General features: G+C 29.3%; 1 protein-coding gene across 1 annotated transcript in view; it reads right to left on the bottom strand.

Annotated features, from left to right (window-relative positions):
• Positions 1-21,180, bottom strand: part of LOC108566036 (protein kinase kin1-like) — a gene marked incomplete at its 5' end in the record, with an annotated part of 35,920 nt that extends 14,740 nt beyond the window's left edge. Inside the window, one exon of the mRNA XM_017925731.1 lies at positions 21,014-21,180. Within this exon, the coding sequence (XP_017781220.1) occupies positions 21,014-21,180 (167 nt within the window). The remainder of the gene's footprint in view (positions 1-21,013) is intronic.
• Between the last annotated feature and the right edge of the window lie 6,782 nt (positions 21,181-27,962).

Genomic DNA, 27,962 nt, shown 5'->3' with positions numbered 1-27,962 from the left:
AACATATATCACAAACAACTAAATATTTCCTGATGATAAAGCAATATCAGAATCAAATGAAAAATTTAAATTCGAATCACGTATCTCCAAGAAGAATGGATAAAAAAATGGAGATTTCGAGTAAAAAAAAATCAATACACAACAGCTAATATATTTAATGCTCAAATGGAATTGATTACATTTACATATTGGTTGACACATAAAAATCTTTTAGGCAAAGTGAAAAATTCGATTTTAATGTAAATTGTTATTGTTTCTTTATAATGAAAAATGTTTATTTGAAAGAGATTTAATATTTCTAATGAATCTCATAAATTTGGGATTTGTATTTTGAATGTTTGATATTTATAAATATTTAATGGTTTTAGGGTGAATAAATGTGAAAATTAATGAAAAATCGACGACATATCTTCCGGCATTAATATAACAAAGTGTGGTTGAAAATCAAAGCAAAGTTAAATATTGGATTAAGGATTGAGCCAGTGTATACTTTAATATGATAATTATAAAAAGTAAAGTATCAAGTAGTTAAAAATCGACGAATTTGAGTATAATGTGAAAAGTTTAGTTATGATTACTAAAAAGGGATTTAATTTAATTATTGGATTTAATTTAAACAAATATTATAATAAAAAACAATATACCGTTTAGCGTTTCCTCGATTAACGTTGATTCGATATAACGCGGTTTACTCGTCTAAAAAAAGCAAGGCTATGAATACATACTAAGCGCTAAGTGAGATCTTACTAATTAATGATGAAATATAATTGATTACATTTATATATTGTATGACAACAAACATCTTTTTTTAATGAAAATTATAATTCATGTTTTAAAAATCTATATTTTTGAAAGAGAGAGCTTTAATATTTCTAAAAGATTTGTAACAATACTCATAAATATGGGAATTTCTTTAATCACTTTGATCTCGTATTGTGAATGTTTAGTATATATAAATATGTAGTAGTATTAGGTATTCGCGGTGAATAACTGCGTAAATTAATGAAAATTCCATGCCTTTTCTCCACTGTATTAATGTAAACAGGTAATGCGCGCTTGCAAATCATAGCAAGGTTGAATGTTGGATTTAAGTATAGGGTTAAGGGTAGATTAAGCTAGTTGCAGCCCAGTGCGCTGTAAACAAGGCACTTATGAGCGTGGAGCACGTGCAGGATCATGAATAGCTCGTTAGTGAAACTCTCAGGCCGTAATTAGTGTTCATTGGACACCGCGGATCATATGTGCGGTTGCTGGATAATTTCTCGATGAACCACCAGAAAGCAAATCCTAAGTGAGTACTTAGGCCATATTAAGGACACTAGAAAGATTAATTATGTTTGTAATATACATTTTATCCGAAGCGAAATGATGGGCAACACAGATGGTTATTACATAAAACCAGTGGTCGTGCTCGGAGTAAACAATACTAAAAACAAAAAGGAAACAGCAACAAGATGTTGCTTTAAATCGAGCCACGCACAAGGATTCTTGGTAACTTGATTTCTGTGTACGTATTTTATTTTTTTTGTTCCTTTCCATTTGACCCATAACATAAAGGATATTATTGTCATATAAATCGTTTCTACTTCTTCTTTTTCTTCTGTCTTGTTTTTTTTTTCGTTGCCGTGGATGCGGAAAAGAGAAAAGCAACGATAATATCGTCGTATTCAGAGCGTACTATCGATCATGTGATAAGTTGCGAGGGAAGATGAAGAAGCGTTTGGGGGAAAATAGCGACGATGGCCCTTCCAACTATTCGTCATTGTCGTTAGCATTGCGCACCCTCCTTATACATGGTAACAAACTCCCAGCCATTGCAATATAAATCGGCTATTTGATCCCTGAAACCTATATTTTTTTTTATATATATCGGTCAGTGATTTATCATTACACTTTTCTCTCTGCCTTCTATTTCTTTATGCACGCATATTTCGGATGTATGGAAATTCCATTTTTTTTTTAAACGGAGTGTCTGAAACTATAAATTTTGTGCAGTCATTTTTTGTTGCATTCTATTACATTATAACTAAATATATTGAAATAATATGTTAGCCTGCATATTTCAGAAAATTTGAATTATTTTATATATTTTCATACAGTTATAAAACCACTTATAGTGTGGGACTATTTGAAAACGGACTAATTGAGGCTATTAAAACCAGAGAGTCGAACCGACATTAATTTCGGTCCGTTCCGGTCAAAATTAAAAAAAAAAAAAAAATTAAAATTTAATATCAAGTAGAGCATCAAAATGTCTATTGGTGAACTATACATTGGTCTATTATACATTTTGGTTTAATTTTATTTATCAAATTCTCTTTTTACTATTGTTTTCAATTATAATATTGAAAATGCAAAAGAAATAAAACTCATTTCAAATAGAAATTCTTTATTTTCTTGTTAAAAACGATAACAAAATACAGTTTAAGAAAATATTTAAAAAATACTAAAAAATATTGCATATACATAAATTAAAACTATAACAAATTAGGGGAGAAATATAAAAATAATTAATCATACAGTTCATATAATCACAATTAAAGAAATGAAAAACGTTAATAAATAATATATTTTCCTTAATAAAAGGAAAGACAAACTTATTGATGTATTTTTATTATATTGTTCTCACCTCTTTTGCCGCATGACCCAACATTTGTTTAGAGTTTTTTTTATCGTATAAAAAAACCTGGAAAAGTATTGATGACTGGTAAGATTTTTTACTAGTTGATCGTTATAATGTACATTTTTATTAAATTTACTAAAGAAAACAATTAAAAAAATACCTAAAAGCGATTCTTTTCATTTTTTCCGCATGTCCCAACATTTTTTTGTAATTGACCCAATTGTTTATTAAATAAAATTTAAAAAAGCTACTTTTTAACCTGACCAAGGTGACTATATCCAATGTTCACTGCATATATTCAAACAGTGTGTCATCGCGTGTTGGTGATAAATTTATATTATCCAAGTTATTATCCCTAATTTTCTGTAATCAAGTTAATTATTTGGAAAATATTTCTCAAATTTTTAAATTAATTTTTGGAGATGAGATTGAAAATAATTAATTTGTATGTTCTTTATAAACTTCACAAATATGTGCAATCATTTTAGAATAATTTGGAAAATTAAAAAAAAAACATTTGATTCTATTCTTGGAATTCATTTACAAAGTTTCATTTTCATCACCTCTAATTTATCTCGCATTGAAAACATGTAGTGTTGATTTCCTTGCATAGATCAATTTAGTTGGTTTAGAATGGATCAAATGTCTATCAAGTAAGAAAGTTTTGTAATCGTCGAAATTGAATGGCCAAACTTGATTTTTTATCATTTAGAAGCATTTCATGGCAATGTCGCACAGATAAACATAAATGCTTTATCAGATTGTCAGTAATTAAAATATTTCTTGAAAAATAAGCAAATTAATGTTTATTATAGATATAGTGTAAAATTCGTAAACCTAGATTAATAGAAACTATTTTGATTTGTAAAGTTATCAATATATAAAATTCTAACAATATTTTCGTTAATTTTGTTTAATTTGAATTTTCCGGTACAATTAAGTCCTACATTATATGTAATAACAAGTAATTTCTAACTACAAATCCATATTAATATGAAAAAAGCAACATTAAACTTTGAATAAATAATGGCTTTTGGTTCACGTAGTGAATGCGAAGAAACTAATAAATTGACAAAAAGCAAGTTTCCTTAAATTATATTTAAAAAAATTGAAATTAAGCTAAGACTCATAAAGTGAAATCAGATGCAATTCTCTAAAACTTAATTTAAGCCAGTGGTCCATCCTAGGAAACCATTATTAATTTAACTTTTTATTATCCATTTTCATCTTTTTACCATTCCACTTTTTTGTTTGTTTTAATAAATTATAGAATTTGTCTCAACTTCATTTTTGTTTAAATATTCGCTATTTTTTAATTTAAAAAAAAATTGGTGGTCCAAACTCAGCAAACATAAATCTTAATAATATATTTTTTACGTTTCATTTTGCAACGCAATATCGATTCCGAACGGATGAATTAAGGCGAAAATAGCATGTAATTAAATTAAAAGTGTTAAAACTTCGGGTATTCGATACTCCTGATGCTACTAATCAGATTAATACGTTGCACGGTGTTTACTTTGACGTCTATTCCGCTTGATTGCGTTACAGCAAGGACGAAAATGTTCATTAATAATAATACGTCTATCTTTAACACATTCATTCCAAGACATTTAAAGTCACAGATATTTTAATCCCAATAGAGAAACGGGACTATTAAACGCTTACTCCAAACCAGAAATATTAAGGAACGAACGATTTTCAATGGACGAAAAAACCATTGACCCACGGGTCTTTGAACGGACCCGGGCGATTGCCTCTATTTATATTTATTTTACTCGTCATAAGGATACGCTGATAAGATTATCCGAACGCGTTAGTAAACAATAAAAAAAAACAGAAAACGACATGACTAATGGCTAATGAGTTTGGGATTAATATGTCGAAATTGCCGCTCGTTCTTTCCGACATTCCAGAGTCTTGTATTTAAGCTGAAACAAATGTCATCTGACCCCAATTACTTTACGTATCGACCGTAATAACTATACTTAATATTATTGTTACGCAATAAGTATAAAAAAAAATACTAACTTAAATGGAGGAAGGAACGACGACAAAAAAATAGAGCAGAATACATGTAATGAAAACTGTTAGGCATCTGTATTTACATGCATTTTTAATAAGTCGACGATGATTATTTCCTGGTCCCCTCGGCGAATATCCAATTACATTTGCCTTCGTTTCACATGCGATGCATCTGGACGCGAAACGAACTGTACGAAAATAAAAGTAAATACGAAAATTGAAATTTATTGAATAGAAATGGATCTAAATGGAAATCCCGACAACCATAGTCCAGGCAGTATCGAAATCCCGACAACCATAATCCCGCAGTATCAAAATCCCGACAGTATGAAAATCCCGAACACTTTAGCGAATATTGGTTTTAACAATAAGAAATAAGGTAGATTATTAATTGTTATTATATATTATTAATAACAATATATTATTATTGTATTTGTTTTCGTTGTTTTCTCCACAATAAACCTTAAAATTAAGAAATATCGTAAATAATAAATATTTTATTTTTGTTGTTATATTATATTTTTTCATATAAACAATTGCATGGGATTTGACTCCAGCAAATAATGAACAAAACCATCCAGCCAAAATTCCGTAAAAACGATCAATCATCTTTATAAAGCCCTACTTCTAATCACAACTCTCACCCTGCAGCAATAATAATTATTTACTTCGTAACTAAAGGATTTTGAAATTGTCGGGATTATGATAATGTCGAGATTATGGTTGTCGGGATTTCGATTGTCACCGAATAGAAATATAATTATCAGAAGTGAACGAGACGAGGCTATGTGTGTGTGTTTTTTTTAATTTGAATAAAGTTGAAGTGCCGGTGATATATCTGTGTGCTCGGTCGATTTATTACGTGATTCACTTCTTTAGGAATGCTTTTAAATTTTACGTTTCCTACGATTCACATAATATATATGTATACACATATATAAAGCGTAGCGTGATGGAGTAAGTTTAAATGAGGCTTGGAAGAGCGATTTCTCATTTACTTTCATTATTTTATTTTCCCTCCCCGAATAATTTGAAATGATTGAATTGCATTTTGGCCCGAAGTGGTTACATGGATGAGCTATGGTGCCGTTGATCAGCACATATTTGCATTGGTATGATCCGCATAATTCGCTTGCAAACTCTCGGCGCGAAGTCAAATTAATGTTTTGCAAAGTCGGCATGCTGCGGAGTCACTGCGTTTGATAGTTAAAGTGGCAAGAAGTAAACAGAAATCCTCTTAACTCGCAACTATTCCAATTGCGAGGAACTGTATGGCTACAGGCGAGGTTGATCATGACACGTGCTGCCGGAACTGGGACGGAAGTTGTGACGGACTGAGGAGCATCCGGATGAGGGTCCAAAATGCGAATTGCGGAAATCAATAGTGTACACAAAGTTTTCTCGCTGTATATGGCCCATTAGATGATATTCACATTAAGTATTTCCGCATGGAAAATATTTATTTTCCAATAAGTAAAAGATAGTTTTCAATAATACTTTTTAATACAGTGGTACCTCGGTATACGTCTTTGATCCGTATCAGATCAATTATCCCGGATTCACACAGGACTGTTACCATTTACATAATTTTTAAAACTTAACGTTAAAAAAAAGTTTTTGGTGATATCTCGTTTTGAAATGTGTGATTTGAACTTAATTAAAAGCATTCGTATATGTGGCACCACTATATTACAAATTTAGTTTTCATATATGAAATAAATTATTGTAATTATTATATGATTAATTAATATACAACTAACAATTATGACCAATAAATCGTAATAATTTTGTGCATATTTTTTACAAATACTTCTACAAAAAGTATATGATTGATCTGGGAATTCTCAGGATAAATTTCCAGGGAAAAATATATATTCTCGATACCCGGGAATTATCGTTCGTGACTCGAGAAATTTTGCTTAGAAGAATAATCGATTTTATCAATAAAAAGTTTTATGTAAGTTCTAGAATTATATGAATTATTGGTCTTAATGAAAATATTGGAGAAAATTTATAAGCTTAATTTTATACAATATTTAGGATAATCGAGAACTTTAAAATCAAATAGAAACTTGAATGTATAAAAGAATAACAAAAAAGATCAATCATGTAGAAAACATAATTTTGACAAAATAAAAATTACAAAGAAGCTATAATAGAATTTTTATATAGCTAAGAAAAAGGCTTTTGAAAAAAAACTAATTAATCAAATAATTAAGTTGTCAGTTGAAGGATAAGAAAGAACTTCGCCTAAAAAGTTATGAAAGCGCTTAATCCACAAAAGATTCTTTTAAAGATTTAACTTCAAGACTAACCATAATTGGGAATGACAACTTATAAAAAAGGCGTAATGAGAATTCTTAAATACTTAAAGATAAAATAAAATAACGAAAGTCTGCAAAAATATTCATTAATATTGTGTTTTAAAAAAACAGTGAAGCCTCGTTTAACGATTTTAATCCGTTCCAAAATTTCCGGATTTTTACTCGTATAATGAAATACTCGTATAGTGAAACATATTGAAATATACACATAAAGCAGGCGCGAAATCAGGGACTTCTCTTCTCATCGTCACTCTATGCAAAACGTCGCTCGTGAAGCGATCTTACAATTCATTTTACTCGTTAAGCGAAATGTTCGATATGCGAGGTGCTCGTTAAGCGAGGTTCCACTGTACCTTAAATTAACAAATAAAGAAAAGAAGAGAAATTATATTGACAATTACAATTATTAAAATTGTTATTAAAATTATAAAAATTCCAAAAGGCTATTGACGATTGATTTATCCAATATAATGTATTTCGAATGTTAAAAAAATATAAAATTTGCATTTTTTTTAATGTTTTGTAATGTATATGTGACTTTGAGGAACTACTGGTAAAATATGTTATTTAATATCGAGTAGATATGTCGAGTAGATTAGTTTACAATTGTTTCTTTTTACTATGTAAAAGTTAATTTAGTTAACTGAAGTATTACAGTTTTAAAGTATGTTGTACGTTAAAACCATGAATAATTTCGTATAAATGTACATACAAAATTGATAATCATGTATATGATATGAGCACTAGATTTAAATTTGCCGCCATTTTTATTTATAAAAAAAATACCTATGTGTTTCGATTCAGGACAATAAGTAACAATAAGTTAAACAGTTTATAGAATCATTTTTTTATTTGATTTGAAAATGATCTGCATATAACTAATCCAAGAACTAATACCAATATACAAAATTTCAACATTTTTATTTTACAACAAACTAAAAATATTTCTAATAAATAACAGAATTCGACAATTTTATTGGGACATAAAATTATATTGTTTTGTTATAATAATATTATTTTCAGTTAGTAATGATTGAAAAATACTATTCAAAAGATTTATTATCTAAAATACTTAAATACCACGAGCATTAAATAATTCCTTTAATGCTCGTGGTGATAGTGGTAATTGGAATTTTACATAAAGTTTATATTTCTTCAATTTCATGAGTTTCTGGATGTTTGCATATGTCCATATTAATATAAATATTTCGCAGATATATGGATACGGCTAACTTACGGAAGTAATGTACAAATATTCGTACAAACTAATAATTTCGGTAGGACAAATTTTTCGTTTTTTAAACCAAATATTTAATCAACGTCATTACTTACGTGAATGATTATTTGCGACTCTTTTTCCGAAGTAATGTACAAATATTCGTACGTAAATTGTCAATTCTGAATTATAATTTATGACTCTTATTAGGACACAGCACATTATTATTTTATATTCAAGGTGATCGTAAAAATTAGAATTTTAGAAATAGTTTAAATGTCTTCAATAATGTTTTTTAATGTTTGTTCTTATGATGATTTATAAGGTTTATAAGCCTTCAATTACTATATTTCTGGATATTTCGTATGTTCATATTGAAATAAATATTTTGCAGATACATATGGTTACATAGCAGACGACGACACTGGTTCAATTTTTACTACCGAATTTACAGTGTGCATCCGTCGAGCACATCTATCTGCCGAACACGTATTCCATTTCGAGTCAAGCGAGCCGGCAAACAACAGCAAACTCTACAACAAAACATCATCCAGGACCCAGGACCACGGAGAAATCCATTCGGATCCCGGACAGGAAGCATGGAAATCGGTATACATTGTATACAGATACAGCAAACATCTGGGTTTCATGTCCGATGCTTCCTATCCCCGGCACGTTTCACTTTAACAAGTTATCTTAAATGAAAATTCAACATGAATCTAATCGATAAAAGAAACTTAATTCCAAACAAACAAACATCACTACCCTAAAAAAACACACACACCCTAACTAATCCAACCCCGAAAAAAGCAACCTTCTTTTTTATATGTATATATATTTAATTTCAAGAAAGTGACGCAATGGGGGAAGTCACTTGCAGGATCCGCAGCGTTACTTTCAGATTCACCCGAACCATAGTTTCGTACTAAATACAGAAGGGGGCCATTTAAAGCGGAAAGAGAGAAAAAACTTTCAGCTTTCATTTGACAACGAGTAGAGAAACGCGTAAACGAGGAGAAGAATAAATGCGAAAGATAAACATTTTATGAAGATAATATTAAATTCGCAATGAATTTAAATTTGGATAGACACGAGAATGCCCGAATATAAAAAATTTAATATCATTTTTTTACGGTTTATGATGTTAGAGTACAAAAAAAAACTGGAGCGATCGTTGAAGTACTGAAATATATATGTATATTAATAATAGAATAAAAGAAAGCACGAAAAGGAATTGCGTCAGGCGTGCAAATGCCTTTTTATTCGCGTACAGACGTAATGGACGACACAATTAATCCCCCGTACATCGTGCAGTTGTTACATGTGAATTGAATTGAATGGTATTGATGCAGACATGCTAGGTAAATTATTTACAGTCCACTTAAGTTTGCATTTTTAATGCGGATGGATGTATCCATTTTATTTGAAAATTGCAGCCTTGTTACAGCGTACGGTAAACTCTGCGGCAGGCAAATAATTTTATATAAATATATTTAATAATACATCCTTTATTATTCTCTCATCACTTATTTTTTTTTATGAAACTTAACGCAATTTGGTATTATTATTTTAAAATTTAGAGCAAGCAAGTATAATCAATGATTCAAATTACTCTTTTATTTATTCCTTCAAGACTTAGATATTTTATAATTCAAAGTAATGTTCTTAATTATATATAATAAAATAACAATGACAATAAATACTATTTATGATTGTTCCATATCAATCACGTACAGTCAGCGCTGTCAAAGTACATTGTACAAAAGTTCCTAAGTACGTAAAAATATGTCAGTTGGGACATCTACGGTAACACTCGGATCATTCGTATTGTGTATTTGTTTTTTGTTTTATATAATAAGATTATTCATATAATAAGTATAATAATCACATATTTGCAGTTAACACATATTTAAAGTACATTCTTAGATCCATAATTATTTACGTCTCTTTTATCAATGTAATATTCGTTCTTACGAACAATTTCAGTCGGTTTAATCAAAAGTTGTGGACGGACTTTAGAAAAAATAACATATTTAAGGAATTTTATTATGTACATGGTTATTTACGTTTTTCTTACCAAAGTAAAGTACATATATTCTTATATACGTACAATTTCAGTTGAACAAATCGGCAATTCTGCACGGATTTTACGAAAAACAATATATTTAGTCTCCAAAGTGCATAATTATTTACATATTCCATACAAAGGTAACATATAAATGTTTGTATGTACGTGCAATTTTAGTCCGACAAAAACAAAATAATATCAAAAAAATAAAATTGAAATATAGGCATAAAGCGTACATCTGCGTACAGCAATTCGTATACGCATTGTGTACTTTAATTGAACTTTAATAGTATATAGTGAAGATATAATCTTTCCAGGTGGATGGTTTGCCATTATGATGATTTGAACATTAATAATTACTTAAATCTATATACTAAATCTAGTGGTTTGCAACGCTTCAGCCTATTTGTGGTTTCACTGTTGTCGAGTAGGCCAATAGCCAGAACATTAGTATGTGACTCCAGTCTATCTTGGTATCTACTACTAAATGTTGCTATTGTATCCTCAACCATATCTATATGAAGATCTTTGTGTATTTGTTTATTCCTGACGAATCATGGGGCCCTAATAATATTTCTTAGACATTTTGATTGGAACTTTTGTATAATTTGTATGTTCGATTTACTGGCTGCACCCCACAATTGGATACCATACGTCCCTACTGGTTTCAGTATTACTTTGTATATAAGTATTTTATCTTCCACTGATAATTCCGTAGTGAAGATATGAATTATGTTAAAAAGCTTAATGTATCAAAAATTAATTAGATGAATATGCATTTGAATCTATAGAGTGGAAACTATTTAATCAATAATTATATTGAATATGATTATGGAAATTCGGATATGGAGAATACAAAGGAGAGAATAAACAAACAAAAAATCGTAAATCATATAGATATATAAACCTAAATCACATATATTAACGTAAATTTGCCTAGTAAATCGTATACGAAATGTGTACGTTAACTGAAAGTTGATTGTATATGTATTCTGTTAAAAAATTAATACAGAAAATTATAAACTACGACTGCCAATATTCTTTGTAACCGTACTAATTGAGAACTATAAGACCGCATAATAATAAACAGCACAAAGAGACATATAGAATGATGTCTCATTTTTTTTCCAAAAGACAATCAATTATCTAAAAAATAATTTTGTATATTAATTTATATTTATTTTGTCAATTAAAATCTACTTAGTTTTTAAACTTACAAACCGTACTATAGTGAATTCGTACTATGCGAGGTATTCGAATCTATATCGTAGGCATTATATATATATACATCAAACATATATTCTTATTGACTTTCAGTATTTTTATTTAATTAACAATAATTAGTTCCACATTTTTATAATTACCTTCAATTTAGTAAAATATTTGAAATATTATATAATTAGAATTTAGCTTTAAAATGTTTTTTTCATTTGAATACCTATAAAGTAAAGATTGTAAAAATGTAATATATTTCTTTGGCTGAGGCCAGGTTGCACTAAACGCGCACTTCTAGTTTATTACATAATAAGAGAAACAAGCCTAGATTTTACTGCGCAAGCAGTAGCACCATTACTTAAATACAATTCGTTTAGTGAAATTACAAATTTTAATGTCAATGATAAATATTGCATAATTCAAAATAGTAGTTTGCTAATATACTTTAAAAATTACTTTATTCTCATAATTAGATATATTTTGTAAAAAATATTATTATTAATTATTGATCAAAAAAAAATACAAAAAAAAATAAATATAATAATTATTGATGGTTATATTTTAATAAAGCTGTGCTAATATCAAACTGGTAAGAATTAATTAATTAATAATAATATTAATAATACACAAATAAATAATTCACCTAATAATACCAATTTCAATAGATACAAAATAATTCATTTCACATTGATAATTAATAATATTCGTTGAACTATCAATCATTGGCTTAATTAGTAATTACTACAATAAATGTAGACTAATTATATACAATATGATTGAAACAACGACAAACAAATAATTGTGAAAGCTGCTGATGAAAACAAAGAGTAAAATTTTCGAATCTCGTATGTGTATCATTATTTATTGTTCCCGAGCAAATGGCCACTCTCCATTCTTTCTGACTCGTTAAGTTATTAGGTAAACATGTATTATCCACTGAATCTAGACATTAGCGGCAGGTGATGCATAAACTTACCTAATAATGTGTTATTGTTGTTCTGAGATAATACCGTTTGACCCGTAGGCTTACATTAATACCAGTGGGATTAAATCAATTGAAAATATCGCATTTTCTTTTGTGTTTATTTAATACTATAATATACTTAATTATGTAGTTTTTATTTAATATATAGTAGCATATTTTTTTATTAATAATAATAATATTTATTAGTTATAATGCATCCAAGGACTATGGACCAAAGTTTTACCGCCGACAATTTTAATATTTATTTTATATAACAATTACTAATAATAAAATTGGATTGTTTATTCTGTTATAATTATGACAATTTATGATTATTTCATAATAAAAAATATGAAATCTATAAAAATATATTTAGTATGATTGCTAAATATGTTCGTTTATTTTTCATTAGTTTTTCACAAAATATTTATATTTACAATATTTTTTGTTGATATACTAGTAAAGTATGATCTTTTTGATAAAGTTGAATAATCTAAATACTTATAGTCTAATTAGTGGGGTAGCTACTGCATAGTAAGAATATGCAATGCGGAAGAGCCCACCTCAACTAGAGTTATTTGTTCAGACATATAACCTAGTAAAAAGCTGTTTTCCTGAAATAACTAATTGCTTACAACATAATTGACAATGACTGAAATATGATAAAAGAGGTATAACTTTTAGTTATTACGAAAAGTGTCTGCAGATATTCCAGAAATATAAGCAGATATGTCAAAACCATAGCTATAATAATCAATCAGCCTGTTCGCAATTTCTTAATGACGTATAACGAGGAATGTGTGTGTGTGTGTGTGTGTGTGTCTATGCGTGTGTTTGCGGATAGAAAACAATTCGGTAGGTTGGTTGAGATCCAATTTGAGCTTTCGGAGTGGCCAGATCTTTGGCCGTGTTCGTGTCAAACTCAATTAGAGAACTGTTCCGGTCTTCCGAATCCAAGTAATTGGGCTCCATTAGGACGCGACAAGATTGTGTTGTTTAAGAAAACACCGTCGTCGCTAATGTAACCACACGTTACACATTAGCTTCTTCTTTATTAGGTCCACTGAGTACACTTCGCCTTTCGCACACAGAACTATCGAACAATCGATTCAATATTGTAACGTACAAAGATGCAGGATTGAGGAGGACAATGCTTCGAGCAGATAAAGAAAATAGAATGTTTAATAAAGTAAGAATTCTTATTCGGTCTCTCGGTCTGTCCCCTCTCCCTGTTTGAACCTTCAAAGGTTTTCATTACACTCTCCGATGGTGTGGAAAGACCCTATAAACCAGATCACTGCTATAATTCTTTCATTCTCCCTTACACACATATTCCGATTTGGTTCAATATGGCACCGGATCTTAACTAGTTAGCAAAATCTGCACAAAGTGCACTTTTTACGTCTCCGTTTTTGGGCAGTAAATACTGACGACTGATGGAAAGAATTGATTTCTAACAAAAGGAGAGAAGTAAAACGGGCAGACAAGTGCGGCAGTAAAGTGGACGGTTTTAGTGTGGAAAGTGACGGTCCGTATTCCGCACACAAAACTCCTTCCTTCCTCCCTATCTTCCGTACACGTAGCCATCGAATTTCTGCAGTTTTCGGTCCACAAATGAAATTGAATTCGAACATTGCATTTATCGTAGCTAAAAATAAAACAAATCGACAAAAGCGAGTTTACGGTAATGTTATGAAAGCCGCTCGCAATTCATATATAATTTCGCTAGTTATTTTATAAATTCCCCACTATATGCGGCAGACACGCTCCTATATATAATACACAGTACGAAGGGGACGATGGGGACACTTGTTCATATCCTGACCACGACACGCGATTTATAATTTAAAAGGACGCAATATATTCCAGTGAGTAACAGCATTTATATGAAACACTGCCCATTCAATATATCAGGGTTGGCGCACACCGACCGACTGGATGGACTAATGCCGGCTGTACCCATAGATGGGATGGGATGGATGAATATCCGATGGTGTAGTTCATCCCCCTTTTCGCAGTATTACTCTGGCTTAGTCTGGATACAAGTCACCTGACCTGGGGGTGCCATCGACGAAAGCCATGATAGCTCTTGATTAAACTTCCGGCACGTAATAACCCGCCGTAACTCGTCTCTGAAAACTCAAATTCCGGGCTGATGCATAAACTCTGTAATTTGTTTAGTTTGAAGCATATGTACGGATGCTATTCGGAAAATATGCTGTGTGTATGAGCGAACGAACATGCGAACAAACTTTTCGATTTATTTTAACCTCCTGAACATTGCATACACATTTTAGCTTCCTGCCCACACATTCATTTAATTATAACATTAACCAACTTAATTACATTATACATTATATTTTACACGTTAATAAATAATTATTAAACATTTTCGCATAACATAATTTATAATGAAAAAACTTTGTTCTGATTTAATACATAATTATAAAAATGTAGGCAAAAACACCTACATTCATTAGTCCTGATTCTATATCTAGTTTATTTTATACATTATATAATGATAAATACATTAATCCACTTACAATTTAAAAGTATTATAATAAATATTACTAATTTAAATAAAAATAAAGAAAATTTAAATGGAAATAGGACAAAATTTGAACAAAACTGAGACAAAAGATTCGATTTGTCTATTATGTGCATATTTTAATTCTAAGAAAGATCTAGATCTTAATAATAAAAAAAATATATATGTTTTGCCGAGTCTAATCAGGTATATTAAGAATTTATTATTGTCATGTTTACTTTTAATTTAATAATGCATTTTATTTGTTAATGTATTAAAATTACTTTCAAACTAAATAGATTATTGTGAATTACCACTTTGCACATATAAAAATATTGTTAGCTAATAAATAGTAGTAGTATTTAAAATTACTGGTAATATGCCGATTAACAGGTGTTTGGTTAAAATATTTATCTCAGTAATATTGAATAATCGTTAACGAAATAATTAATGCATTTTTTAAATTAACTCTATTTAGTTATTTTTTTCAAATTTCATTAATAATATTAAATTTCAACGACGGTAAGACCATAGGGTCAATTATTTATGAAATTATATAATTGTTATAAAGATATGATGTTATGATAATACATTATTATAAGAGCCCAAAATTAAGCGTTGCAAATAAGAAATATATAACAAATTGTTTATTTTAGTTTTTATTAAATAATTCTTTGTACGTTGAAACATTTAACTTATAACAAGTAAATTAAATAAAAAGAACTAGTGCTGATACTGCTTAAGGTTATAATTCCTTATCTCCATTCGAACGACATCACGCTACATGAATATAATATGTCAGAACAGTAATTCAAGTTATAAAAGGTACAGATATGAAGTAAACATTTCCATTTTTCTTTAATACAAAAACCGTGCTTATTATTATTTTGTTTTCTCCCCCTCTTTTCCTTCTTGTAAGTGCGGTATAAATTCGAAAAAGCTCGTTCCGAGCAAGGAATTTTATGTGAATCGGTATCAAAAGTGTGATCAAAAGTGCATGCTGCGTCGCGATGCTGTGTTCACTACTATCACGACTTTCAACTTTAAATCCTACCTTCAGATACGACGCCGGGATTCGCGTACAAATGACCATGTTTACTACGAAAATTTAGGTTAGCTATACCCAACCAGTTCATTTGCATAACGCTGTTACTTGTCATAATTTCTTTTCCCTAATGGAAAAATAAAATATGCCTGATTCTGTCATTTGAATAGCTGCAGTTGCCGCCGCCGTTGCTTCTCCTCTACTATCGGAATGCATTATATAAGCTATACATTTATTACATGGAACCCACTTTATACGGCTGCTCCGAACTATTTAAAATTATTAGATAGCGTTGGCTCTGTGCCAACTAATTGTTGTTTGCATTCTCCCATTGATAGAATTGCAATGCTTCCTAATTATATACTAATCACTTGGAAACGCGCATTCCTACGGAATTCAATCTCCTTAATTATTGAATTATTAGAGGTCGTCGTGTATAATTAACTCACCTTGCCACGAAATGGTTATAGCATTACCGGGAATTCTTATAAGGTCCAATGAAACAGTATTGGTTAAATGTAAAGTAATTAAAATTAATTACGCTTTGCAAAAGGGTCTGTCTAGTGTAGTATTCAATCATAAATATAGAAAATAAATGTATAAAAAACAGAACATAATGATTCTAATCGTCTTACTACCATCTCTCTAACATCTTTAAACATGGATAAAAAACAGTAAAAATAAAGATTATAAACATCTTACTCACATCGCTCCAACATCTTTCAAAATGGATAAAAATCAGTAAAAGAATATAGATTTCAAAGTCTTACCATCATCGCTCCAATATCTTTGAAAATGGATAATGAACAGTAAAAAATAAAGATTATAAATGTCTTATTTCTATCCTTGTAACATCATCAAAACACAGTAAAAATAAAGATTCTAAACATTGCTTCAACATCTTTAGATAAAAACCAATAAAAATTAAGATTTCAAGCGTCTAACTTACATCACTTTAACATTTTCTAAAATAAATGATAATGAATAAAGATTTCAATTATCGTAAGTAGGATCGTTTTAACTTTGAAAATAAATGGATAAAATCAGTAAAAAATAAAGATTCCAAGTATCTTATATACATAGCTTCAACATCTTTGAAAATAAGTGGATAATAAGACAGTAAGATTATAGATGTTTTACTTATAGCTTTTTAACAGGTTCGAAAATAAATGTATCAAAAAAGGTAAAAATAAACATTCTAAACGTCTTACTAACATCTGTTAAAAGGTTAACATCTTTAAATATGAATAAAGAAATAGTAGAAATAAAAATTCCTTAAGTCTTGCTTACATCGCTTTAACATCTTTAAAAATAAATATATAAAAATTAGTAAAAAATAAAGATTCTAAACGTCTTATTTATACATCTCTAACATATATTAAAATTGATAAAAAACATATGAAATTAGAATGTGGATAAAAAGAAATAAAGATTCTAAACGTCTTATTTAGATCTCTTTAACAACTCTGGAATATGAGAGATGATAAAGCGTATTATCGTCGAGGAAATGATCTTTAATTCAGCGTCATTCAGAAGAACATCACCATATGTTTGAATTAGTCGTTAAACTTTTACTGTCAAAGCAATGTTTATGCATAAAAAAAATATGCAGAAGTTTAGTGCAGCTATAAAACAAATATTTAACAATGCCTGATAATGAAAACTGTAATATAATAATCAAGGAATAAAAATATCGAACGTCATTAAAAATCAGAGTGTGTGTATGTGTTTGTTTTTAGTAATTACTAATGAACATTTGATGCTTTCGTCGTTAATATTTATTGGAGTATAAAACGCATGTCAATACGATGAGTTTATTGAATTGTTTGAACCAATCACTTCGATTATACCTTTTTTCACGCTTTATGGTTCATCGTATTGTCGGTGTCTTCGGACGATAAATACAGATAACTCAATGCAAAGCTCCCGTTTTGTAGACTGGATAACCTTAGGCTCAAGGCATTTTCTAAATTGAATTATCTGAAATAATGTTTTCCTCTATTAGCTTTAATAGTTGTTATAATATGGATTTTCAGCATATTTATCCTAGTTAATATAATTTGGTAAACCAAAATCTTGACAATCAAAATTCCGATATTCGAAATCCCGTCAACCATAAACCCGACAATATGAAAATCTCTACAACCATAATCTTAACAGTATCAAAATCCTGATAATCCCATCGGGATTGATGGTCCCAAGGTTTCACTATGTATTTATAATATAAACTTACTTTATAAGTTTACTTCTAGTATCTTTAATGACAAGACAATCTTAATAAATATTTTCATCATATAAAGATAAGAAAATAACTGTTCTTGTAAAGTTCATAGATTTTGATTAAATATACATTTAATAGCTTTGTTCAACAAATTAAAAGTGATTAAAAAAATGAGTTATTGGTGAACTCGATGTAGCGTTCGTGTATACAAATTGCAATTATATGTCGTAAATTACAATGTGTTATATATGTTTATAGACTTTAATTTATGCATAACTTACATTCAAATAATAATACTTTTGCACGGAAACGAACACAATTATTGAATAATTTCAAACAATACAAATGTTACTATTTCCAACTTTTTTAATCAAAATATTTATTGTTAATACGCACCAATTAAAAATCAGAAATCGTTTTTTTCGTCAATTTGTTGAAAAAGAAACAGGTACAAAATTGTCTAATGTTATTCATTTTCGTACCTAAATTAGGTGCGAGAAAAATATACAGCTTCATATGCTTTCATGAACCCGAGTTAATTCAGTTTAGTCAAGTTTCAAGTTTAAATATCTTGTATTTTTATATGAGAATTACAGTTGTATAGGGTAGGGTATGGTATGGAGACTGCTATGGGGTTTCGCCTTTTTCAGCCTTCAGGTATTAGATTTTTACAAAAACTAGACAAAAATAACTTAAGCAAACACAGAAACATATGATACAATGAATGTCTATGAATACATAGAGAAACATATGATCAATGGTGCAGAAGAAATGAAAATAACATGATCTGACAAATGAAAGATTGGAAACAGAGTAAAGTGAAATATCAGTTTGGTCCATAATTATTAGGCGTTTTTAACAATTTAAATGATTAATCCGTAACGTATTCACCATCTACTTCAATAACTGCTACTACAAAAACGCCTTATAATTACGGACCAACCCAATAAAAACGTTAAAATTACATATAAAATATTACAAATTCATTTAATTATTACATAATCAATTTATAATTTTATACATATTTCAATTTAATTCCTATAATTTTAGTACAGATAATTATATATAATTTATTAAGTAATTAAAACAACAATTATATTACAATTGAAATTTTCCAGTAAGTACTATATTTATTAATGCATTATTATAAAGATATTTATATGCTAATTGGGCAATATTAATTATAACTTAATTAACCGTGAAATATTGTAAATGAAAAAATAAATAAATAATAGAAACAAGGAAAAACATGCACATGTATTATTTATATATGAATGAAACGAATTTAGCAAAATACAAAATTTGTGTTGAATTCATAATATCGGCATAGTCTGTCAATATTCCGGACTTTTTGAAATTACACTTTAAAACAGCATATAAAATTTTGTATACTAATATTTATCATATTTCTTCTGAAATTTTCTATGACGAATCTGGACTGATGGAAACCGAACAATACGAAATATTGCATAATTATTGAACAAGTATACTTTAAATGTTAATAATTTCTGATTTAATGTAATTAATTCGTGTTACGATTCATTATTCGTTAATTATAGTTATTATATGTAAATTAGACAAATATAATGTTTAATTATTTTTAATGATTTTAATGATAAGTACGAAGAATAAATTAGATACATTGACTATGGAGTATGTATAACGCGGTTAATACGTTACACATTATATGAAATCGTGTAATACGAGAACATGTTTGGGTCACATAAGAAAAGTCGTCCCATCATTCGTATATATATATATAAGTATATATCGTTTTATAAGTATTTTTTTAACTTATTTCAATGATTGAATTAAAAAGTACGTTGAAAGCAGTAAATCATACAGTAATAGAAAAAATAAATTAAAAAAAAACATCTCAATGCAAAGATAAAAGAAAAAGTGAGAAATGAGAGAGTATGGATCAAACTCGTTTTGAATTCACGTTTAGATATAACCATAACGTGTGATTACGTGCTTCCATATGAATATGGAATTTATTAGTATTGTTATAGGCACATGCATTACATTTGTACATAAAATCAATGCAATAAAAATAGCATCGATCCGCTAACTGCCTATTGAATTATTAAGCAACTGTTACATATTACATTACCACGCCAATGCTGGACGAATGCTAATGCCGTGCATGTTAGCAACTAGAGAAAAAAAAAATAAAACAAAAAGAAATAAAATAGAGAATATAAAATGAAATTTAATAACTTTTCCAATATGAAAAGTAACGAACATAAAAATTCAATTATTTATCTGTAATTGCCAAAGCAATTACAGACTCGTCCTATTATCGTAAGGATTGTAATTTCGTTGTTCGAGGGTTTACTTTTCTCAATAAAAATGAAATGGATGAAAACAATAAAAAACAGTTGTTTATTGCATTTAAATGTTATCGTAAGTCGCGTATATTCGCAATTTCTGAAATGTGTTTGTGTGTGTGTGTGTGTATGAGTATACGCATTTGAAGATATAAAGTTGGGAAAGTGCATTTATAACGTGGTAGTAGGACATAAACCAGTTTAAGGAGAGCACTGAAAACCTGTTTAATATATCTATAAGCCTTTGCGATTGAATTGAACGTGTATATCGTTGCGCAATTTGGATCGGTTTCCAATAGAAGAAGCTGCGGAACGAGCCCTTATTTACGATACAGTAAAGGGATGGCAAAATAAAAAGAATAAAAGTCGGACAATTTACGCGATGGGCGTCATTGGCGTGTAAAAAGTGGATCGATGAGTTATCGATTCTTCGCGCTTACGCAAATTCCACTTACCTGTGAACTATCCCCTGGTTGTGCATGTGCGAGATAGCGGAGATAAGTTGTCGGGCGAATACCCTCGTGTAATGCTCCTCCAGTTTTCCGTTCCTCTGTCCCTTGATGAAGTTGCAAAGATCACCACCGCCCACCAGTTCAGTTACCAAGTAATAGATATTGCCGTGCTGAAAATATACAAAAAATTAATTAATGAAAAGAAAAAGAAACAAACTAATCCAATATTTTCAAGGTTTTATATTTTTAAAAACAACTTTATATAATGAATTTCTAAAATATAAAAACCGGTTTTTTTATAATATTATTTCTGCAATTAACTATTGACTTCCATTTTAATAGATGTTATAAATTTTGTCCTAGTTTCAAACTAACCGTTGTGTTATAAATCGTCCATAACCGGTTTTTAAATATACTATTTTGCAGTAATTTTTAAAATATGAAAAACCGGTTTTTAAATTTACATTTTTCTGTAAAAATTTGGATAATATGAATGCCGATTTTTTATTTTTTGTTGGATAAATTTGTAGATTTCGAAAATCACTTTTTTTTACATAAATTTCTAAAATATGAAACCCCGATTTGAAATGTTCGTTTTTATAATAAATTTGTAAAAATTTTCAAACTAACCACCTGTTTACCAAATTATGTATAGTCATTGTAGTATGAACCGTTCAAAACCGGTTTTTAACTAAACTATTTTGTAGTAATTTTTGAATAAGAAAAAAACGGTTTTAAAATACACTTTTTATAGTAAAAATTTACGAAATATTTGAAATTAAAAATAAATTACGATTTTTAACAAAAAAACACTAATGTAAGATATACGATTGTAGTTCAATGGAATGTACGAATCGGTCGGAATGCCGGAAAAGAATTTTAATAATACGAAAAAAAAAAAAACTACGACGTAAAGAAAACAAATAAGAACAACACTGTACGTAAACAATTCCCAGTCGTTCAGGAATGATAAACGCGCGTTTGATTGAAAGGGCCTTACGTATTCGGCCCCTAAATTTCTTTATTTAGTTATTTTTTGTGGAGGGGGACATCTATACGAGCTTTCGGAAAAAAAAATATTGGAGCCGCTTTCATAACAACATATATAATTCACGAAATCAAGAATGCGCCTAATAAATTTATAGTGGCCCCCCTAAATGGGAACTTCCAGAGGCCTAAACACAATATTCCATTCACTGTTTTCGCCTCGCCAGATAATAATGCGATTTATCGACGGCGCAGGCTGATTTACGACGTTACGTAATGAATTGCCGTTTCGCCAAATTAATGTTAATATAATGGCAATAAGATTGTAGCATACAGCATGCATGTATTCATGGATCCACGACATTCATCAACATTGTTATGTAATGAATATCGGCGTTTAATAATGGTGCATTCGCCGGGATACGCACGATTAGATTTATAGTAAAACAATTTTCATAATTAACAAAAAATAAATACATATTTTTTTTTCAATTTTAATGAAATCTAATTTTATATTCTAGTAAACGAATATTATTGAATAAATAAAATATTAAAAAAATGAATTTAGAACTTCAGTAAAAAAATTGAAGAATTTGTCGATAATAAATAGAATAAATCTATTGTATTCCGTAATTTAATTTTATTTAATATTTTTGTATATGAAAGATGAATTATGCATAATACGATCCATAAATATCTGTCAGATATCAACTGCATTTGAATTACGTGTAGTGTGTACACACCTTTATCTAAGGAATATTAAAGTATATCGTTTCCTAGAATTATGCACGATATTCTTTTTTTTTACATTGTAAGTTGAACATTAAAAAAAATCGAAAGAAATAAGGTAATGATTACGTAATGGTTAGTGATTGGGCGGTCGAAACTCCGCTTCGATCATTGTGTAAAATAAAATAAGGTTTGAATTATGAATTGGTCGTGCCGCGCCTGAATTATCCATCGCGGTGCATTTTCCAAGAATCCTTGCGTTTTCGTTTCATGTTTCAATATTTTTTTTTGTTTCCTCTCCATTTCTCTGTCTCTCTCCATTTTCGTTGCGTCCCTCTCATAGAATCAAATGGAATTGATTGTCGGTGGGAACGTACTCGATAATATAGCATCAATATTCAGTTTAGTGAAGGTCTAGGGTTGTTTCCGGCGGCCAATCTTTTACCTTATTTATACCAACCCCTAAATTTGTCTCGTCCACCCTCAAAATCGATTTGGCGCGCGCTGTGGGAATCCTAGTTAAATGCTCTGTCAAACTCTTAATAATATGAAACTACTTTATTTTTTTTATTACTTTTGTTTGTATTTACTAAGATTAATGTTGTTATTATAATTGCTTTATTGTGAGTTGAAGAATTAGGTTTGTTATATTAAAATGAAAAATAGTATTAAATCTCCAGATTTTCATCACAGCTTATTCAGTATTTCAATGAAACTTTGAATATATTTTCGGCTCTCTAAACTTTTTTCTATATAGGAAATATCTTAAAAATGACTCATGAACTAAACTAATAGTAGACCTAACAGTTTACATATCAATTTAGAAAATAATGTCAAAAAGTTGGACAAAATATATTTTTTTTTTATTAAAATACCAAAGTTTTTAAAATATTATGTATTTAATTTACACATTTATATAAGCCCTAATTCTGATAAAAGAGCTGTAGTTCACTCAATTATGCCACAAAATATACTTACTGTTGAAATAAATAATAAATATAATTAATACAACATGCAAAAAAATATGAAACATTAAATTTGAACATAAAAATTATACATTTGTTAGTATATTTAGTTGTATAATCTTCTTATAAGATTCTTATTTTATATAAAATCAATACATTCTATGTTTCTTCAATCTATAATAACTTTAATTAACTTATTACAGAATTTTAATGTTTTTGAGTATTAAAATATGATTCGATGTGAGTATTTGGTTTATTTTAAATATAGTTCTTGCTGTGATCTAAATATTATTATTATCCTGTTTATTAAGAATATATATACAAAAATGAATATTCACAACATGTTTAATGGAAAACCTCAATTCGAGTCGGCAAACGCGATTTGGCGAGATCTCTTTGAAGAAGTGAGTAGTGAAATTGGATGCTTGCCAGTACCTCTGTTTAGTATCTTTTTCGATGTCCGAATTTCTCGGTAGAACAGACACGTGGAATTAAGAAAACAAAATAAGAAGGAAACGCATTTCGTATAAAATACTCCGCCATATATTTATAATTTAGTAAATCTAAATAATAATTGCACTTTATGGAAATGTACACAAAATAACTCAATCTTGAAATAAATTGAGTCATTTTTAAAGTACATTTTGAGATCAAAACCAAAAACATAATTTTCCTCAATCATAAATTGTATAGAAATTGACTATAATTATACAATTTAGATACTTTTTTTACTTATTCCTTTTTTTTAGGAAAATTTCTACAAATCATTCATCCTTATCACAGTAGTATATCACTAGGGAACAGATTGTGAAAAAAAAAACTTATAAAAAAATATTATATAATTTGTCAATTTATGAATTATTTAATTATTTAAAAATACAACTGAATTTACTGTTATAGATATAAAAGGGTAAGTAATTTGTAATCCATAGTTTTTTTTTTTGTAAAATCTTATATATGGTGTACAAATAAAAGAAACGGATTTAAATTTTGCGTCTTTTTCTTGTATAAGGTTGACAGGTCCATTTATTTCTTATGTGTCTTCTGTTAATTTTCACAATAGTAAATGTGTAATGCTGTACAAAATAACAACGCGTTATTATAATAATTAAAAAAATTGAGAAACCTGGTTTAATTGTGTACAATAATTCAACCATGAGTAAGTACTTATACTGAGTCTTCAATTTAAAACTTTGCATAACAACAATTAGATGTTTCAAGAAGTATTTGTTAACGAAAAATGGATCTGCGTGCCTATAAGATTCAAGACCTCGCAACATTTGTACATTACAAAGAACTAAAAATATTATCACTTTTCGAATAATAAATATGTTTAAATAAAAATTTGAACAAAATATTTTATAATTAATCTTATTTTTATATAATACAATTAAAAATTACAGAAAATTTTAGATTTAATTTTAAAAAAATATAGAAAAAAAGCTTCATTATTCATTTATAATATAACAGAAATATTTTTTATAGAGATTACTATAAAGTTACTATAAAGTTCTCAACATCAAACAAGATTATCATATATCAGGGGTGGCCAGACTTTTCGCAGCAAGAACCATTGAAAATATTTAAAAAATCTCAATTATTATATAAAATATATATATAATATTTGATATATATAATATTTGAAGAATGGCTCTTGAAGAGCCGCATGAGGCTCGCAAGCCACAGTTTGGCTACCCCTGTGATATATGATTATATTACTTTTGTTTTATATTCAGTCATGTGAAATTTATTGTATACATAAAAAAAATCATATAAAAAAAGGTTACAGTAGATTTTTTCGACCTGTTATATAACATATTTGCAAATATTAATGAAGCCAGAGAATGTTAATCTTTTATGCAGGTGCATTCTCGCAATATTTGTAGTTTATTATTTTGTGCTATTATATTTGTTCCAAAAAAATATATAATTGTAAAATTAGATTAAAGTAGGAGGAAGTGAAGTAAGAGTCGCATCTGTCTGCGGTGGAAAGGCTATATTTGAGAATAATGCTCGGTAATTGTTAACAAAAAAATGAGAAGCCAGTGTAGATATTTAATTGCACGTTACGTAAGACATATGTAAGTAACAATTGCTTGAACATACATCAAATGCAGCAGCCTCATTACTTATGCCTTGCAGTATTTTACACTTGTTATTTAAATATAGTATAATAATTAACATATGTCTTGGCCACATATATATATATTTTTTTTGTTGCTGTTATTTCATTAAAAATTTACATGTGGCCTTCCTCCATTTCAGCATGTTCAAATATTTTAACACCTGGCTTATTAAGAATTCATGGATGATACCTGTACGCTTCCAATTAAAATATTCAAATGATTGGTGTGTCTCCACCGCCTTCGCGCGTCGATACCAGCAGCGACCGACTGCAACTTGGAAGTGCGTGCACCTGATTTGCCCATTTCCGAAGGGCATTACGTAAGTGGGTGAAGATAATGCCTAATGCAGGTAGGCTGCGTCGATAGATAGTGTAAGAGAGAGTGAGCGAAGATCGAAAGCAATTTGAAATTAATGTTTAAAATTTGAATCTGCTGCAGATTTGGAGTTTAGTGCCGCTGGGGAATATTTTCAGTGGGTGGTTTCAGATCTCCTGAAAAGCAGCGATCGCTTTTATGGGGGGATTAATCAAATTGAGTCGCAGGCTCGGCTGTCACACGGCATGTAAGGCGATCCCGTGTGCCCCCGGGACCTGATGTAATCGCATACTCGTGATGGAACTCATCAACAGAGTGAGCGACGAACACGCGGTGTGGAAGGGGGGTTTTGTTAGGGGGGAATTGAGGGGTTTTTGCTTCTCATTCTCGCGTTCATCCCTCTCGCTTGCTCGCACCCTCGGTCCCCCTAGATTCGCGAATTATCCTCACCAGTAGGCAGTCAGACAAGATTCGAACTTTCATCCGCATTGCGAGAATGCTTTTACTTTTCTTTTTCCTCGTCTCCTCTCTCTGTTATTAATTTACATTTCTGTTGCCCTTCAACATCTCCCGCGCCAAAAAACAAGTTACTTCTAGATTGAAATGTCTGAGAATTAGAATAGTGCTTTTCACCCTAAAATCTGACGGATACAATCAGCGTTCAGTTAACGTACATTATGCGTAAATAAATTGACGTATTCTAAGTGAACGTACGTGAATTGGATGATGAATTACCATATAATTTACATTTAAGATTTTTTTTATACAAAATTTACATACTCGAATTTCCTACGAACAGACACTTCATACCCCAGCTTAATATGTTGAGAATTCCCATATTTCCAACAATCTTCAATATTAAAGTTTCTTATTATTTCATATAATGAGCAAATCAGGGTAGTAAATCAGTAGGATGGATAAGGAGCGTCAAATATGTCTTACCCAGACATAAACTCTAGCACCGGCACTGTTTGTATGGATATTTACACGTCAGTTAGGACAGATGATTGTTAGTAATTATGTACGTATTATCGAACGTAGATAATAAATATGTATGTTAATAGAGGTTTGACTATAGTTAAACGTACCCATCATAATAACGCAGGCCCTGTTTGTACGGATATTTATACGTCAGTTAGGGTAGAAAATTGCAAATAATATACGTATTATCGAATGTAGGTATGAACAAGGTATGCTAAGTGAGCACTCAGTATAGTTACAAATATCCATAATCCTATAAATTTACATGTCAGTTAAGGTAGTTAATTTCAAATAGTTATGTACGTATTATCGAACCTAGGTATAAATAGTGTGTATTAATTGAGCACAGGCGATAGTTACACATAGGCATCATCATAGCTCTGGCCTTGTTTGTTTGGATATTTATAATATTTCCTAAGCTAGAGAATTGCAAATAAACATGTATTATGGAATAAAAGTAAAAAAAATATGTATTTTAAGTGAGTGCTGACTATAGTTAAACATTACTATCATTCTTAGACATCAGTTATACCAATTCCTATGAATTTTATCTTTAGGTTGCATTAATTTGTAATTAAATATTTTTTTTTAATTAGTTCATATCAATAATCTCTATATAGGTAGGTTAGAATTTATTATGTTAGCTTACATACATATTACAGGGTGTGATACAAAAAAGAATGCAGACTGTTATGGGCTTCAGCCTCTTTCAGCCTCTTAATTACATAAAGTTTTACAAAACAAAAAAAAACAAAAAAAAATCAACAAAAATAATAGAAAACAAACAGAGATAGAACACACATAATTAGTAATAATCACTACACTGCACGAAAAACGAAAGATTTACAT

Source organism: Nicrophorus vespilloides, unplaced genomic scaffold, assembly GCF_001412225.1.
Source record: "Nicrophorus vespilloides isolate i.1.1-1 unplaced genomic scaffold, Nicve_v1.0, whole genome shotgun sequence".
Taxonomy (NCBI): Eukaryota; Metazoa; Arthropoda; class Insecta; order Coleoptera; family Silphidae; genus Nicrophorus; species Nicrophorus vespilloides.
The sequence above is the reverse complement of the archived record's forward strand: the minus strand, read 5'-3'. Positions and strand labels throughout refer to the sequence as shown.